Source organism: Nerophis lumbriciformis, linkage group LG13, assembly GCF_033978685.3.
Source record: "Nerophis lumbriciformis linkage group LG13, RoL_Nlum_v2.1, whole genome shotgun sequence".
Classification (NCBI taxonomy): domain Eukaryota; kingdom Metazoa; phylum Chordata; class Actinopteri; order Syngnathiformes; family Syngnathidae; genus Nerophis; species Nerophis lumbriciformis.
In genome coordinates this window covers 6,984,505-7,002,710 of record NC_084560.2, presented here as the reverse complement: position 1 = coordinate 7,002,710, position 18,206 = coordinate 6,984,505, and the positions used below count along the sequence as shown (strand labels likewise).

General features: G+C 39.0%; 1 protein-coding gene across 1 annotated transcript; it reads left to right on the top strand.

Annotated features, from left to right (window-relative positions):
• Nucleotides 1–1,251: 1,251 nt before the first annotated feature.
• On the top strand, nucleotides 1,252–17,982 carry LOC133613252 (uncharacterized). The gene is made up of 5 exons (XM_072914571.1): nucleotides 1,252–1,965; nucleotides 2,070–2,171; nucleotides 2,411–2,443; nucleotides 7,758–8,254; nucleotides 16,848–17,982. Exons 1-5 carry the CDS (start codon nucleotides 1,749–1,751, stop codon nucleotides 17,181–17,183), a joined length of 1,185 nt encoding a protein of 394 aa, XP_072770672.1. The 5' UTR covers nucleotides 1,252–1,748; the 3' UTR covers nucleotides 17,184–17,982.
• The last annotated feature ends 224 nt before the right edge of the window (nucleotides 17,983–18,206 follow it).

Genomic DNA, 18,206 nt, shown 5'->3' with positions numbered 1-18,206 from the left:
TCCATCCAGCTGTATAATCACTCGCCATACAGCAATAGATGATATCTGTCTATTACCTGACACCTGACATGTTAGCTACCTCTCTTTGTTTATAATGTCTATTTTCTGCTTGTCATGACTTGGATTATTTCGCAAATTACTGCAAGGATTGCTTTCCCTGGGTGCAAAACGACTTGACTGGACAATGAGTGAAGGTACATACATGATTTAATCTTTACTATAAACTACAAAAGGGTACAAACAAAAGGCGCTCAAGGCGAAGGCACAAAACTTGGCGCAGAGAACAAATCTAATACTTAAACGTAAACTATGAATATAAAACAAACAACACTTACTGTGGCATGAGCAAAGCCTGAAATTAACATCAGCATGAAACTATGAACAGGAATGAACGATGTCAATGTCGCTAGACCGATTCCCTGGCAACTGTCGGCTTAAATAGTCTTTTCATGATTAAAAACAGGTGCGTGAGTCCAACACGTGAAACAGGTGAAACTAATGGTCGTCATGGTGACAAAGCAAGGGAGTGAAAACAGAAACTAAAAGAGTCCAAAAACCAAACAGAACATAGCCAAACAAAACATGATCAAAAGACATGACACTGCTGGATTTACTCTCTATTTTATGCTGTCCTTTTTTGTTGTTGCTGCAGCTGTTACATATACTATAATATTGTACATGGTAATTGGGATTTGTTATATATTGGATATATTATATAAAAATATGATATAATATAATAATATAATATATCGGTATACCTCAAGTACCTCGGAGTCTTGTTCACGAGTGAGGAAAGAGTGGATCGTGAGATCGACAGGCGGACCGGTGTGGCGTCTTCAGTAATGCGGGAGTGTCATGATCCGTGGTCGGATCATGTTTTGTGTTATCGGTTTGTTTTGGACTCCTTTTAGTTCCTGGTTATGCACTTCCTGAGTTTAGTCACCATGGTTACTTATGATTTTCACCTGCCTTTTCGTGCACCTGTTGCTCATCAGAGACTACTATTTAAGCCTGTCATTTTCAGTTGGTCATCCTGGCGACATTGCTTCTGTTACCCTTGCTACCCATGTTACCTGATTACACCTCTGAAATCCATGCCATAGTTCCCTGCATTCCAAGTAAAAATTTGTGTTTATTGTCCATAGTTTTGCCTTTGTGGTAGTTTTGTTTCTTAGCCAAGTTTATCTCCGGCTTGAATGCGCCTTTTGTTTGGACCCCTTTTGTTGTTTAGTGTTAAAATAAATAATGTCCTTACCTTCACGCCATGTCCGATCCAACCTTTCTTGCATCTCGGGAAAACAAACCTCCCAAAGTCCACGCCATGACAGGGAGGAGCTGGACGAAGTGGCTGGGTAGAGGGAAGTCTGGGTCTATCTGCTGAAGCTGCTGGCCCCGCAACCTGACCTCCGATAAGCGGAAGAAGATGGATGAATGGATGGTATACATCATATATTGTATATGTAATATGTAAATATTACATATTATATGGTGTATTTTATATTGCTACTATGGTACATTTTTAGTCTACCTTATACCTGCATTATCCTTTCCATTCTTACCCTTTGCAACTGAGATACTCTGTTGAAAAATGTCCCTGGTGGATCAATAAAGTTTGTCTAGGTCTAAGTCTATTACACTCCAAATCAATAGGGGGCAGCATATTTTATAGAATTCTGTTTTTTGTACTCTGATCCATTTTCTTCTTTGTGTTTTCAGACAAAGTATCCAAACCCAACATAAGTTGTGAGATGATTGACACATACCAGGCGACGCTCGTGTGCTCAACAGAGTCCAAACATTCTCCTTTATTAAAGTTTAAGTGGAGATCAGGTGGAAATGAGCAAACTGGACCAAATTTAGCAATAACTCTCAGGAAGTTTCTTAATCATCAAGTTTATCATTGTGAGGTCAGCAACCCTCTGACCATTGAAATGGCTACATTCACTGCTAAGGACTGCTTATCTGGTAAACATAATCAATAATAATGAAAGTGAGATATTGAAATGTGAACGTTATTTTGATATGAATGCACACAGAAATGTTTCTAAGACTTTTGTGTTCCTTTGCAGGCAAATTAACTGTTGCTGAAATGGTTGTCATCATCACTTCCATCGTTGCACTCGTGTTTATTGGGCTCTGCATCTTCTTGGGATTCTACAAAAAATATCAAGGTAAGTGAAAAAAAAAAAAAAAGGCCCTCTCTAAAAACACAAATTCACAAAAATGATTAGTGAAATGCAACACTCTTGTCCCCATGAGGGAGATTAAAGTGATGATGATCTACCGATCTCTTGGTGCAATCAAAGCTAATTCATCAACTGCAACATCAAACTTTTCTCTCCTCGTTTGTGTGCAAACATTTTCATGAAAATTGTAACCAAAAAACGAGTTTCTCTCTTTGCTCTTGCAGAACGCCGTAAAAGAGAGCAACATAGAAGAGAAGGTAAGATCTGGTTGTAGATCTGCATGCAGTGTCTTGGTGATTGTTAACAATTAATCATATGAATTATTTTGTTTCAAATCTACCTTATTTCTTCTTCTTTAATTTGTTTGCTGCAATGTTAGTAGTTTCCATACTGAGTTAACTTGCTAATAATACAACATGATAGCTATCATGTATGATCATCTGAAATCCATAACACGGTAAAAAAAATAATATTTAAGACTAGATGTGACTGTAGTGGCGAACAGCTGTCTCGTCAGCTGATGCGCGAGCTCGCAACCGCGGTGGCTTGGCAACTAGCCAAACCCCACTTAATAAAATTTTATTTTATCGTAGAGCACGTCCGCACCCCTATTCACCTAGGCAACCCCAGATAAAGTGTATATAATTCGGCATTATTTCGGCCAATCGGCTTATATAAAAAAGAGCCGATTTATTTTTATATATATTTGTATAGTGCGGCGCACTCCCGTCTCATCTGCTGGTGCGCGAGTCCGGTAATTAGTCAACTGTGTCAAATCAAGGAGTAACAAAGACGCCACCACAGCGCAGAGCATTAAAAGTTTAGTTCCTTACAGAGAACCAAGAGTGTACCAAAACAAAAGCTGAACAGACAGCCGGTAAGATTGCGAGCTCGCGCATCAGCTGACGAGACAGCTGTTCGCCACTACAGTGACCAATTTAAGCCTAAGACTAGATGTGACCAATCTAAGTCTAAGACTAGACGTGACCAACCATAGCCTAAGACTGGCTGCAATGTTAGTAGTTTCCATACTGAGTTCACTTGTTAGTAATACAACATATTAGCTATCATGTATTATCATCTGAAATCCATAATACGGTAAGAAAATAACCATTTAAGACTAGATGTGACCAATCTAAGTCTAACACTAGATGTGACCAATCTAAGTCTAACAATAGATGTGACCAATCTAAGTCTAAGACTAGATGTGACCAACCTAAAACTAAGACTAAATGTGACCAATCTCAGTCAAATAATACACCTGAGCAATCTAAGTCTAAGACTATATAAGACCAACCTAAGTCTAAGACTAGATGTGACCAATCTCAGTCTAAGACTAGACCTGACCAATCTAAGTCTAAGACTAGATGTGACCAACCATAGCCTAAGACTAGATGTGACCAACCTAAGTCTAGGACTGCATGTGACCAATTTAAGTCTAAGACTAGACCTGACCAATCTAAGTTTAAGACTAGACCTGGCCAATCTAAGTCTAAGACTAGATGTGACCAATTTAATGTAAGTCTAAGACAAGATGTGACCAATATAAGTCTAAACCAGATGTGACCAATCTAAGTCTAAGACTAGATGTGACCAATATAAGTCTAAACCAGATGTGACCAATCTAAGTCTAAGACTGGATGTGACCAATCTAAGTCTAAGACTAGACGTGACCAACCATAGCCTAAGACTGGCTTCAATGTTAGTAGTTTCCATACTGAGTTCACTTGTTAGTAATACAACATATTAGCTATCATGTATGATCATCTGAAATCCATAATACGGTAAGAAAATAACCATTTAAGACTAGATGTGACCAATCTCAGTCTAACACTAGATGTGACCAATCTAAGTCTAACACTAGATGTGACCAACCTAAGTCTAAGACTAGATGTGACCAATCTCAGTCTAAGACTAGACCTGACCAATCTAAGTCTAAGACTCGATGTGACCAACCATAGCCTAAGACTAGATGTGACCAACCTAAGTCTAGGACTGCATGTGACCAATCTAAGTCTAAGACTAGACCTGACCAATCTAAGTTTAAGACTAGACCTGGCCAATCTAAGTCTAAGACTAGATGTGACCAATTTAATGTAAGTCTAAGACAAGATGTGACCAATATAAGTCTAAACCAGATGTGACCAATCTAAGTCTAAGACTAGATGTGACCAATATAAGTCTAAACCAGATGTGACCAATCTAAGTCTAAGACTGGATGTGACCAATCTAAGTCTAAGACTAGACGTGACCAACCATAGCCTAAGACTGGCTTCAATGTTAGTAGTTTCCATACTGAGTTCACTTGTTAGTAATACAACATGTTAGATATCATGTATGATCATCTGAAATCCATAATACGGTAAGAAAATAACCATTTAAGACTAGATGTGACCAATCTCAGTCTAACACTAGATGTGACCAATCTAAGTCTAACACTAGATGTGACCAATCTAAGTCTAAGACTAGATGTGACCAATCTAAGTATAAGACTAAATGTGACCAATCTCAGTCAAATAATACACCTGAGCAATCTAAGTCTAAGACTATATAAGACCAACCTAAGTCTAAGACTAGATGTGACCAATCTCAGTCTAAGACTAGACCTGACCAATCTAAGTCTAAGACTAGATGTGACCAACCATAGCCTAAGACTAGATGTGACCAACCTAAGTCTAGGACTGCATGTGACCAATTTAAGTCTAAGACTAGACCTGACCAATCTAAGTTTAAGACTAGACCTGGCCAATCTAAGTCTAAGACTAGATGTGACCAATTTAATGTAAGTCTATGACAAGATGTGACCAATATAAGTCCAAACCAGATGTGACCAATCTAAGTCTAAGACTAGATGTGACCAATATAAGTCTAAACCAGATGTGACCAATCTAAGTCTAAGACTGGAGGTGACCAATCTAAGTCTAAGACTAGACGTGACCAACCATAGCCTAAGACTGGCTTCAATGTTAGTAGTTTCCATACTGAGTTCACTTGTTAGTAATACAACATATTAGCTATCATGTATGATCATCTGAAATCCATAATACGGTAAGAAAATAACCATTTAAGACTAGATGTGACCAATCTCAGTCTAACACTAGATGTGACCAATCTAAGTCTAACACTAGATGTGACCAACCTAAGTCTAAGACTAGATGTGACCAATCTCAGTCTAAGACTAGACCTGACCAATCTAAGTCTAAGACTCGATGTGACCAACCATAGCCTAAGACTAGATGTGACCAACCTAAGTCTAGGACTGCATGTGACCAATCTAAGTCTAAGACTAGACCTGACCAATCTAAGTTTAAGACTAGACCTGGCCAATCTAAATCTAAGACTAGATGTGACCAATCTACTGTAAGTCTAAGACAAGATGTGACCAATCTAAGTCTAAGACTAGATGTGACCAATATAAGTCTAAACCAGATGTGACCAATATAAGTCTAAGACTAGATCCTGTCCTGATTTTGTAAATTGACTTAATTACAAATATATGCACAATACAATTTTAAAGGCAATAAATCTTACTGTACTTTTATTTTGTTCTTTTGGATGTTTTGTTGATATCAATCTCTCTGATGAAGTATTATAGACAACATTCTGGAGTGTTGACATCTTTGTTAGGGGATAAACTTACACAATCAGCCGGGGATCAGATAAGTATTTCTCCCACTGTATTAGAAGACAGAAAAATGTAATTATTAAAATCATAAAGTAAGAAATTCAGTGGAGCACCTTTTATCCACACCAAAATCAAATGTGTTCTTTGTAGTCAGCCTATAATCCATCTCCTATCTAACTTTCACCTAAACAGATGACATCATCCCAATCAATTCACTATAATGTAATAAAGTATTGTTAATATTAACAAACAAGTAAATGGCATTAAAATGTGTTCAAATATTTTTTATACAATGTCAGAATGACTTTGTTGTCGTTATTTAAAGACATCTGTACACAAAACCCAAAAGCAGTGAAGTTGTCACGTTGTGTAAATGGTAAATAAAAAGAGAATACAATGATTTGCAAATCCTTTTCAACTTATATTCAATTGAATAGACTGCAAAGACAAGATATTTCATGTTCACACTGAGAAACTTTGTTATTTTTTGCAAATATTAGCTCATTTGGAATTTGATGCCTGCAACATGTTTAAAAAAAGCTGGCACAAGTGGCAAAAAAGAGAAAGTTGAGGAATGCTCATCAAACACTTATTTGGAACATCCCACAGGTGAACAGGCTAATTGGGAACAGGTGGGTGCCATGATTGGGTATAAAAGCAGCTTCCATGAAATGCTCAGTCATTCACAAACAAGAACGGGGCGAGGGTCACCACTTTGTCAACAAATGCCTGAGCAAATTGTTTAAAAACAATATTTCTTCAACCAGCTATTGCAAGGAATTGAGGGATTTCACCATCTACGCTCCGTAATATCATCAAAAGGTTCAGAGAATCTGGAGAAATCACTGCATGTAAGCGGCAAAACCGAAAACCAAAATTGAATGCCTGTGACCTTCGATGCCTCAGGCGGTACTGCATCAAAAACTGACATCAGTGCGTAAAGGATATCACCACATGGGCTCAGGACGTTTTCAGAAAACCACTGTCAGTAACTACAGTTGGTCGCTACTTCGCCACACCTAGTGTGTGTGTGACAATCATTGGTACTTTAACTTTAACTTTAAGTGCAAGTTAAAACTCTACCATGTAAAGCCAATGACATTTATCAACAACACCCAGAAATGCTTCCGGCTTCGCTGGGCCTGAGCACATCTAAGATGGACTGATCCAAAGTGGAAAAGTGTTCTGTGATCTGACGAGTCCGCATTTTTAAGTGTTTTTGGAAACTGTGGACGTTGTGTCCTCCGGACCAACGAGGAAAATGACCATCCGGACTGTTCTAGGGTCAAAGTTGAAAAGCCAGCACCTGTGATGGTATGGGGGTGTATTAGTGCCCAAGACATGGGTAACTTACACATCTGTGAAGGCACCATTAGTGCTGAAAGATACATACAGCTTTTGGAGCAACATATGTTACCATCCAAGCAACGTTATCATGGACGCCCCTGCTTATTTCAGCAAGTCAATGCCAAGCCACGTGTTACAACAGCGTGGCTTCGTAGTAAAAGAGTGCGGGTACTAGACTGGCCTGCCTGTAGTCCAGACCTGTCTCCCATTGAAAATGTGTGGTGCATTATGAAGCCTAGAATAGCAGAAGGGAGACTGTTGAACAACTTAAGCTGTACATCAAGCAAGAATGGGAAATAATTCCACTTCAAAAATGTGTCTCCTCAGTTCCCAAACCTTTATGTAACACACTGGTAAAAATGCCCCTGTGACAACTTTTTTGCAATGTGTTGCTGCCATTAAATTCTAAGTTCATGATTATTTGCAAAAAAAAAACATGAAATATCTTGTCTTTGCAGTCTATTCAGTTCATAAGTTGAAAATGATTTGCAAATCATTGTATTCTCTTTTTATTTACCATTTACACAACGTGACAACTTGACTGCTTTTGGGTTTTGTAGATCAGTGATTACACTAACTGATGCATTTTGTTTCCACAGCATATCATGAATATTTACAAGATAGAAAGAAAATGATGGAGTTATACAAAATCAAGAATCCCAACGAGTTATGGTTTTTGGACTTATATGACGAACTGAAGCCGTATGGTATTACAATTAGTGCCTGCACTGACATATTTAGTGAAACCATATTGTGGATGGAAGCAGACAATAATGACGGTGATCCTGCAGTATTTCTCAACCACTTCCTGGACACAGTGACTCGTATTGGAGGTTGTCCACAGCGACTGCTGTTCAAACCAAGTAGAGAAAATGAACACATCATAACAGCACAAACTTTCCTGCGTAGGAATCATACAGACTGTTATGCTGGGGAGGACAGTGTGATGGATGGATTCAGCTTGAGACGTCACATGTGGTTACACACATGTACGCCATGGAAGTACTGTTTTGCAAATCTTGGAGAATTAGGACATTTCACAGGAAAAGATTTGGACAAGAACCTCATACAGTTCTGCTTCCTCCACATCATCCAGGTAAATATAAAATAAATGTCTTATAACACAGCTGTCAAACTCAAAGCACGGGGGCCCGCCACATTTTTTATTCATCCATCCATCCATCCAGCCATCTTCTTCCGCTTATCCGAGGCCGGGTCGCGGGGGCAGCAGCCTCAGCAGGGAAGCCCAGACTTCCCTCTCCCAAGCTACTTGGTCCAGCTCTTCCCGAGGGATCCCGAGGCGTTCCCAGGCCAGCCGGAAGACGTAGTCTTCCCAACTTGTCCTGGGTCTTCCCCGTGGCCTCCTACCGGTCGGACGTGCCCTAAACACCTCTCTAGGGAGGCGTTCGGGTGGCATCCTGACCAGATGCCCAAACCACTTCATTTGGCTCCTCTCGATGTGGAGGGTTTAGCGGCTTTACTTTGAGCTCCTCCCGGATGGCAGAGCTTCTCAGCCTATCCCTAAGGGAGAGCCCCGCCACCCGGCGGAGGAAACTCATTTCGGCCGCTTGTACCCGTAACCTTGTCCTTTTGGTCATAACCCAAAGCTCATGACCATAGGTGAGAATGGGAACGTAGATCGACCGGTAAATTGACAGCTTTGCTTCCATCTCAGCTCCTTCTTCACCACAACGGATCGATACAGCGTCCGCATTACTGAAGACGCCGCACCGATCCGCTTGTCGATCTCACGATCCACTCTTCCCTCACTCGTGAACAAGACTCCGAGGTACTTGAACTTCTCCACTTTGGGCAGGGTCTCCTCCCTTACCCGGAGATGGCACTCCAACCTTTTCTGGGCGAGAACCATGGACTCGGACTTGGAGGTGCTGATTCTAATCCCAGTGGCTTCACACTCGGCTGCGAACCGATCTAGTGAGAGCTGAAGATCCTGGCCAGATGAAGCCATCAGGACCACATCATCTGCAAAAAGCAGAGACCTAATCCTGGAGCTACCAAACCAGATCCCCTCAACGCCCTGACTGCACCTAGAAATTCTGTCCATAAAAGTTATGAACAGAATGGGTGACAAAGGGCAGCCTTGGCGGAGTCCAACCCTCACTGGAAACGTGTCCGACTTACTGCCGGCAATGCGGACCAAGCTGTGACACTGATCGTACAGGGAGCGGACCGCCACAATCAGAAAGTCCGATCTGAGCACTCTCCACAGGACGTCCCGAGGGACACGGTCAAATGCCTTCTCCAAGTCCACAAAGCACATGTAGACTGGTTGGGCAAACTCCCATACACCCTCAAGGACTCTGCCGAGAGTATAGAGCTGGTCCACAGTTCCACGACCAGGACAAAAACCGCACTGTTCCTCCTGAATTTGAGGTTCGACTATCCGGCGTAGCCTCCTCTCCAGTAAACCTGAATAAACCTTACCGGGAAGGCTGAACCTCAGACACATCATTTAACACATCATTAAACCCTGAAATAATACGAGTCAAAGCATTTGATCATTTACTAAATGTAATCTTTTCATTGTGACGGACAGAAAAACATTTATTGCATGCTATTGAGTATATTTTTTCAACTTTATTAACTAATAATGCAGCAAATATAATACTATCATTAATTTCAAACTTTTTAATAATAAAACTAAATAAATATCTGCTTGAGTTATATCAAAGCAAGTTATTCATCAAAGTGTACACAGTAGAAATGACAATAGATTGTACAGTAAAAAAGCTGACAGCTCAGTTGCCAGGATTTACAGTTAAAAAAAAACTATAGTACCATTTTTCCATTTACAGTAATATCATAATATATATAATCTTTCAGCACTTACACAATGTTGACATCTATAGTTTTATTTTGATAAACAATCATACGTGAATCTTTCAGCAACACAACACAATATTGACATCTATAGTTATAGTTTGAAAAACAATCATAAATGAATCTTTCAGCACATCCACAATGTTTATATCTATAGTTATATTTTCATAAACAATCATAAATGAATCTTTCAGCACATACACAATAATGAAATATATAGATATATTTTGATAACCAATCATAAATAAATCTTTCAGCACATACACAATGTTGACGTCTATAATTACATTTTAAAAAACAATCATAAATGAAGTTTCCAGCACATACATAATGTTGACATCTATAGTTATATTTTGATAAACAATTATAAATTAATCTTTCAGCACTTACACAATGTTGACATATATAGTTATATTTTGATAAACATTCATGAATGAATCTTTCAGCACTTACACAATGTTGACATATATAGTTATTTTTTGATAAACACTCAAATGAAGTTTCCAGCACATACACAATGTTGACATCTATAGTTATATTTTGATAAACACTCATAAATGAAGTTTCCAGCACATACACAATGTTGACATCTATAGTTATATTTTGATAAACAAAAATCATAATTTAATCTTTTAGCACTTACACAATGTTGACATCTATAGTTATATTTTGATAAACAAAAATCATAAATTAATCTTTTAGCACTTACACAATGTTGACATCTATAGTTATATTTTGATAAACAATCATAAATGAATCTTTTAGCACTTACACAATGTTGACATCTATAGTTATATTTTGATAAACAATCATAAATGAATCTTTCAGCACATACACAATGTTGACATCTATAGTTATATTTTAATACACAATTATACATTAATCTTTCAGCACTTACACAATGTTGACATATATAGTTATATTTTGATAGTCAATCATAAATGAATCTTTCAGTACATACACAATGTTGACATCTATAGTTATATTTTGATAAACATTCATAAATTAATCTTTCAACACATACACAATGTTGACATCTATAGTTATATTTAAAAAACAAAAATCATAAATGAATCTTTCGGCACTTACACAATGTTGACATCTATAGTTATATTTTGATAAACAATGAAAAATGAAGTTTCCAGCACATACACAATATTGACATTTATAGTTATATTTTGATAAGAAAATCATAAATAAATCTTACAGCACATACACAATGTTGACATCCATAGTTATATGTTGATAAACAATTATAAATTAATCTTTCAGCACTTGCACAATGTTTATATCTATAGTTATATTTTAATACACAATTATACATTAATCTTTCAGCACTTACACAATGTTGACATCTATAGTTATATTGTGATAAACAATCATAAATTAATCTTTCAGCACTTACACAATGTTGACATCTATAGTTATATTTTGAAAAAACACGCTACTCATGAAGGGCACCTGCAACAACAACAACAACAAACTTTATTACATTTTCAAATGGTGGTATGTGTACTGCTAGTGGTATGCCGGCTCCATTTAGTGGTACAACAAAGAATCACTTGATTAAAGTACAGCATTTTATTTTCCTATACGGAAACACAATGTTACTGTTCAAACTACCCTCAAAGTTCGATACAAGACGGTCAAATATAACGCGACATTCTACATAAGGTGATTTTTCCACCAGAGTCAATCGTGTTGTTTTTCACCAAATTATCGCGTATTTACAAATTTATAAAGTAAATCTTTAGGAAAGTCTCCAAAAAGAAGGACCCAGTGATGCTACAACCTAGTGGTGGATAGTGGGAGCACAATCCACCCTTCACTTCACGTCACTTCACGTGGGGAACTATTCACCGAGCAGGTTTAGGCAGCAGAGTTACGCGCATAACTTTTTGAAGAAGAAAAGGATTTCTGTTTAACGTGATCTCGGGAAAAACACTATCGGTATTTCATGGACTCCAACAACCGCGTTATATCGAACTTTGAGTGTAAGTGTAAAGTTACAATGGTCAACAATAAGCAGGCCCCCCAAAAAATATATACATACACATATACACAGTGCAGATATATATATATATATATATATATATACAGTATATATTTATATATATATGATGTATGTATACATTAGAGATGCGCGGTTTGCAGACACAACCGCGGAGTCCGCGGATTATCCTCGGTTCGTGCGGTTGAAATAAAAAAAAAAAAGATTTTATCCGCGGGTCGGGTCGGGCGGTTGAAATAAAAAAAAAATAGATTTTAAATAGATTCAGGCGGGTGGCAGTTAAACCAATTCGGAAATATATATACATAGTTAAATGTTGTTACCCACATACAAAAAATGAGCAGGCACCTGCAGCATATGCCACAACAGAAGAAAAAAAAAAAGAGATGGACACTTTTACGGAGCGGAGAAGGGACGCCTCGCCGGGGTCCGGGACCGAGGCCCCTTCCCCCGAGAAGGCCCCACCGGGAGCCGTAGCTGAGGTGATCCGCGAGAAGGGCCAGACGCACGTCCAGGGTCACCACCGCGCCCACCGCACGACACCCCGCCTCGTCCGCCTTCGCCCCGGCCGGCGTCACGCGCAGCAGGTAAGCAGCTTACCTGCCCGCCACCCCCGTGGCCGGGGGCTCGTAACAGGGGTCATTCCGCACGCTCCGCCCGCACAGCTTACCTTCCCGCCACCCCCGTTGCCGGGGGCGCGTAACAGGGGTCACTCCGCGCGCAGTGCGCTCACGAAAGGTGTGGGGCAAGCAGAACTGGTGCTGCGGGATGAACCGAACGCCGGGTTAAGGCGCCCGATGCCGACACTCATCAGACCCCAGAAAAGGTGTTGGTTGATATAGACAGCAGGACGGTGGCCATGGAAGTCGGAACCCGCTAAGGAGTGTGTAACAACCCACCTGCCGAATCAACTAGCCCTGAAAATGGATGGCGCTGGAGCGTCGGGCTCATACCCGGCCGTCGCCGGCAGCGAGAGCCGCTAGGGCTAGGCCGCGACGAGTAGGATGGGCGCCGCGGTGCGCGCTGAAGCCTCAGGCGCGAGCCCGGGTGCGAGGGACATCGCACCTCCACGCGCTTGGAGGTGCGCTCAGCGCGGCTCCCAGATGATTGCTGCATTGGATCAGTCTCCTTTCTTTCACAGGCAAAAGCTTTATAACCTCACTAATGCCTTGCATCGTCTATATTAGATATATAACAACGGGCGGGTGCGGGCGGGTGCGGTGTTGATTAAATGTTAATTCGGGTGGATGCGGATGGTTGACGACTTTTGTCATGCGGTTGCGGATGAAATAATTGCCTATCCGCGCATCTCTAGTATACATATATACATGCACTTATGCACACACATACACATATATATATATATATATATATATATATATATATATCATACTTGCCAACCCTCCCGCATTTTCCGGGAGACTCCCGAAATTCAGCGCCTCTCCCGAAAACCTCCCGGGACAAATTTTCTCCCGAAAATCTCCCGAAATTCAGGCGGAGCTGGAAGCCACGCCCCTTCCAGCTCCATGCGGACCTGAGTGACGTCAGGTGCGCAACACCACGTAAATCGTTGGCCAACCAAAAAGTAACCCCAGTACGCTATAGCCAACATTCACCAGGAGATGGCAACAGACAAACATAGATCACTCTATTACATTCCTCCCCTTTTAGAAATGTATAGAAGTTACTCAAAATAAATAAACAACCCAACCAAAAAATGCAGCAGCTCAATTAAAAAACTGTATTCAAGCCACATTATTTTCATTTTTTTTAGTACTGAACTCTTAACCCTCATTTGTAAAAAAAAACAAAACATGCTTATTATACAAACAGTATTTGTACTCCTTTAACACAGATTTTTATACTGTCTTCAGAGATTCAGTTTTTTTGGTGGTACTCGAAACCTTTCTGGGTACCTGCGAAAGGGTGTTCAGCATGGTTAGAAAAATAGTGACAGAGAATAGAACAAGGATGAAAAATTCAACCCTTAACTCAACAATGAGTAGATGAGAGTTATGTGTGTGTATATGTGTAAATAAATGAACACAGAAATTCAAGTATTTATTTCATATATATATATATATATATATATATATATATATATATATATATATATATATATATATATATACACAGGTAAAAGCCAGTAAATTAGAATATTTTGAAAAACTTGATTTATTTCAGTAATTGCATTCAAAAGGTGTAACTTGTACATTATATTTATTCATTGCACACAGACTGATGCATTCAAATGTTTATTTCATTTAATTTTGATGATTTGAAGTGGCAACAAATGAAAATCCAAAATTCCGTGTGTCACAAAATTAAAATATTACTTAAGGCTAATACAAAAAAGGGATTTTTAGAAATGTTGGCCAACTGAAAAGTATGAAAATGAAAAATATGAGCATGTACAATACTCAATACTTGGTTGGAGCTCCTTTTGCCTCAATTACTGCGTTAATGCGGCGTGGCATGGAGTCGATGAGTTTCTGGCACTGCTCAGGTGTTATGAGAGCCCAGGTTGCTCTGATAGTGGCCTTCAACTCTTCTGCGTTTTTGGGTCTGGCATTCTGCATCTTCCTTTTCACAATACCCCACAGATTTTCTATGGGGCTAAGGTCAGGGGAGTTGGCGGGCCAATTTAGAACAGAAATACCATGGTCTGTAAACCAGGCACGGTAGATTTTGCGCTGTGTGCAGGCGCCAAGTCCTGTTGGAACTTGAAATCTCCATCTCCATAGAGCAGGTCAGCAGCAGGAAGCATGAAGTGCTCTAAAACTTGCTGGTAGACGGCTGCGTTGACCCTGGATGTCAGGAAACAGAGTGGACCGACACCAGCAGATGACATGGCACCCCAAACCATCACTGATGGTGGAAACTTTACACTAGACTTCAGGCAACGTGGATCCTGTGCCTCTCCTGTCTTCCTCCAGACTCTGGGACCTCGATTTCCAAAGGAAATGCAACATTTTCATTGTTGGGTGATGGTTTGGGGTGCCATGTCATCTGCTGGTGTCGGTCCACTCTGTTTCCTGAGATCCAGGGTCAACGCAGCCGTCTACCAGCAAGTTTTAGAGCACTTCATGCTTCCTGCTGCTGACCTGCTCTATGGAGATGGAGATTTCAAGTTCCAACAGGACTTGGCGCCTGCACACAGCGCAAAATCTACCCGTGCCTGGTTTACGGACCATGGTATTTCTGTTCTAAATTGGCCCGCCAACTCCCCTGACCTTAGCCCCATAGAAAATCTGTGTGGTATTGTGAAAAGGAAGATGCAGAATGCCAGACCCAAAAACGCAGAAGAGTTGAAGGCCACTATCAGAGCAACCTGGGCTCTCATAACACCTGAGCAGTGCCAGAAACTCATCGACTCCATGCCACGCCGCATTAACGCAGTAATTGAGGCAAAAGAAGCTCCAACCAAGTATTGAGTATTGTACATGCTCATATTTTTCATTGTCATACTTTTCAGTTGGCCAACATTTCTAAAAATCCCTTTTTTGTATTAGCCTTAAGTAATATTCTAATTTTGTGACACACGGAATTTTGGATTTTCATTTGTTGCCACTTCAAATCATCAAAATTAAATGAAATAAACATTTGAATGCATCAGTCTGTGTGCAATGAATAAATATAATGTACAAGTTACACCTTTTGAATGCAATTACTGAAATAAATCAAGTTTTTCAAAATATTCTAATTTACTGGCTTTTACCTGTGTATATATATATATATATATATATATATATATATATATATATATATATATATATATATATATATATATATATATATATATATATATATATATGTATATATATATAAAATAATAAAATATATATAGCTAGAATTCACTATTCTATATATATATATATATATATATGTATATATATATATATATATATATATATATATATATATATGAAATACTTGACTTGGTGAATTCTAGCTGTAAATATACTCTTCCCCTCTTAGCCCCGCCCCCAACCACGCCCCCGCCCCACCCCGACCACGCCCCCACCCCCCACCTCCTGAAATCGGAGGTCTCAAGGTTGGCAAGTATGATATATATATATATATATATATATATATATATATATATATATATATATATATATATATATATATATATATATATATATATATATATACGATGTATGTATACATATATACATGCACGTATACACACACACACACACACACATATATATATATATGTATATATATATATATATATGTACAGTATATATATATATATAAGTATATATATATATATATATATATATATATAAAAGTATATATATATATATATATATATATATATATATACATATATACATATATATATACATATATATATATATATACATATATACATATATATATATATATATATATATATGTGTGCGTATACATATATACATGCATGTATATATACACACACGCACACACGCACGCACACACATATACAGCTATACGGATACTGTATACATACACATACATATATATGTATATACAGATACATGCATGTATATATACACACACGCACACACACATATATACACGTACACACATCCATACACATATTAAAATATACATGCATGTATACGTACACACACACACACACACACGCACACACACACACACGCATATACAGCTATACACATGTACACACACACACACATACATACATACAAATACACATACACACACCAATATATGAACAAACACATCCATACATAAGCCAGCGGAGCAGCGATCCAGTCCCAAGAACCATCCGATCCATTTCCCCTCTCCCAAAAGTCTGCTAATATTCTCATGTTTTGTCTTGTAGGATCAGCTGAAGGAGTTTGTTGGAAAATTCAATAGGAACATACTCACGTCACAACGTGATGGACCAGCAGAGGACAAACTCCAAACTGTTCTCCCAGAGGATATTGATGAGTGCAGGAGGAGGTGGTGTACCCCAAGAGGGCGGTACCCCTGTGATGAAACACTCTTCATCCGCTGGGAGCTCATTAGGACTGAAAATGGTTGGAGAGTTCCAGTGGACGAATGTACAGCTCGAAAACTGTATTTAGATTTAAGAAAGGAGACTCGTGAAGATGATGAAGTTGTGATGGAAACATCTAGTGATGAGGAAGAACAGGTGGCAGGTTTGTTAGAATAAGGAAGTTAACCCACATGAATGGTTTTATCAAATGATCCATCCATTTTCTACAGCTTGTCCTTCTCATGGTTGCCGTGTGGGTTGTGGAGGTGGGGGGGACATGTAACCAAATATTAGCATTGCTATATGTATACTTTACTAGTTCATTAAATGTGTGAATATAGATTGTAAAACACTTTATAGTTTTCAACTCTCAGTGAACACTTGAGTCAAATTTCCTGGTCCCATTTGCTTTTATTTTGAAGTAATATCCTGTTTCCTGGCGCAACTGGAAGCTGCTTTGCTGCTTTCTTGTTTTGTTCTGGTTTTGATTTGGGGCGCTGTGTTTTGACACATAAACTGTGTTTTTATTTTGCAGTAACATCCAGTTTTCCTGCAGAGCCGGAAGCTGCTTTGTTACTTTGTTGTGGTTTTGATATGTGGCACTGTGTTTTGGCGCATAGTCTGTGCTTTTATTTTGAAGTAAAATCCTGTTTCCTGGCGCAACTACAAGCTGCTTCGTTCTGGTTTTTGATTTGTGGCACTGGGTTTTGGCGCACAAACCGTGCTTTTATTTTGAAGTAACATCCTGTTTTCCGGCTCAAATAAAAGCTGTTTTGTTCTGGTTTCGATTTATGTGGCACTGTGTTTTGTCGCAAAAAACATGCTTTTATTTTGAAGTTACATCTTGTTTTCTGGTGCAACTACAAGCTGCTTTGCTGATTTGTTGTTTTGTTCTGGTTTTGATATGTGGCACTGTTTTGGTGCACAATTTGTGCTGTTATTTTGAAGTGACATCCTGTTTTCTGGCTCAACTAAAAAACGCTTTGTTATTTTCATTTGTGGCACTGTTGTTTTGGCAAATAAACTGTGGTTTTAATTTGAAATAGCATCTGTTTTTCGGCATAACCGGAAGCTTCGTTGCTGCTTTGTTAAAGTTGGCATGTATCAAGTACCAAGTTACATGACTATGAGGTGTACGGCTGTAATATTAGCTGAACATGATAATGTTAGCATGCTGACAGTTAGCATGTATCAAGTACC

Bases quoted from the DNA above. Each gene is read 5' to 3' on its own strand.
- LOC133613252 (XM_072914571.1), top strand. From the start codon at position 1,749: ATGATTGACACATACCAGGCGACGCTCGTGTGCTCAACAGAGTCCAAA. The intron at 1,966-2,069 runs GTAAACATAATC...GTTCCTTTGCAG, and splicing joins TGCTAAGGACTGCTTATCTG to GCAAATTAACTGTTGCTGAA. The intron at 2,444-7,757 runs GTAAGATCTGGT...TTGTTTCCACAG, and splicing joins AGAGCAACATAGAAGAGAAG to CATATCATGAATATTTACAA.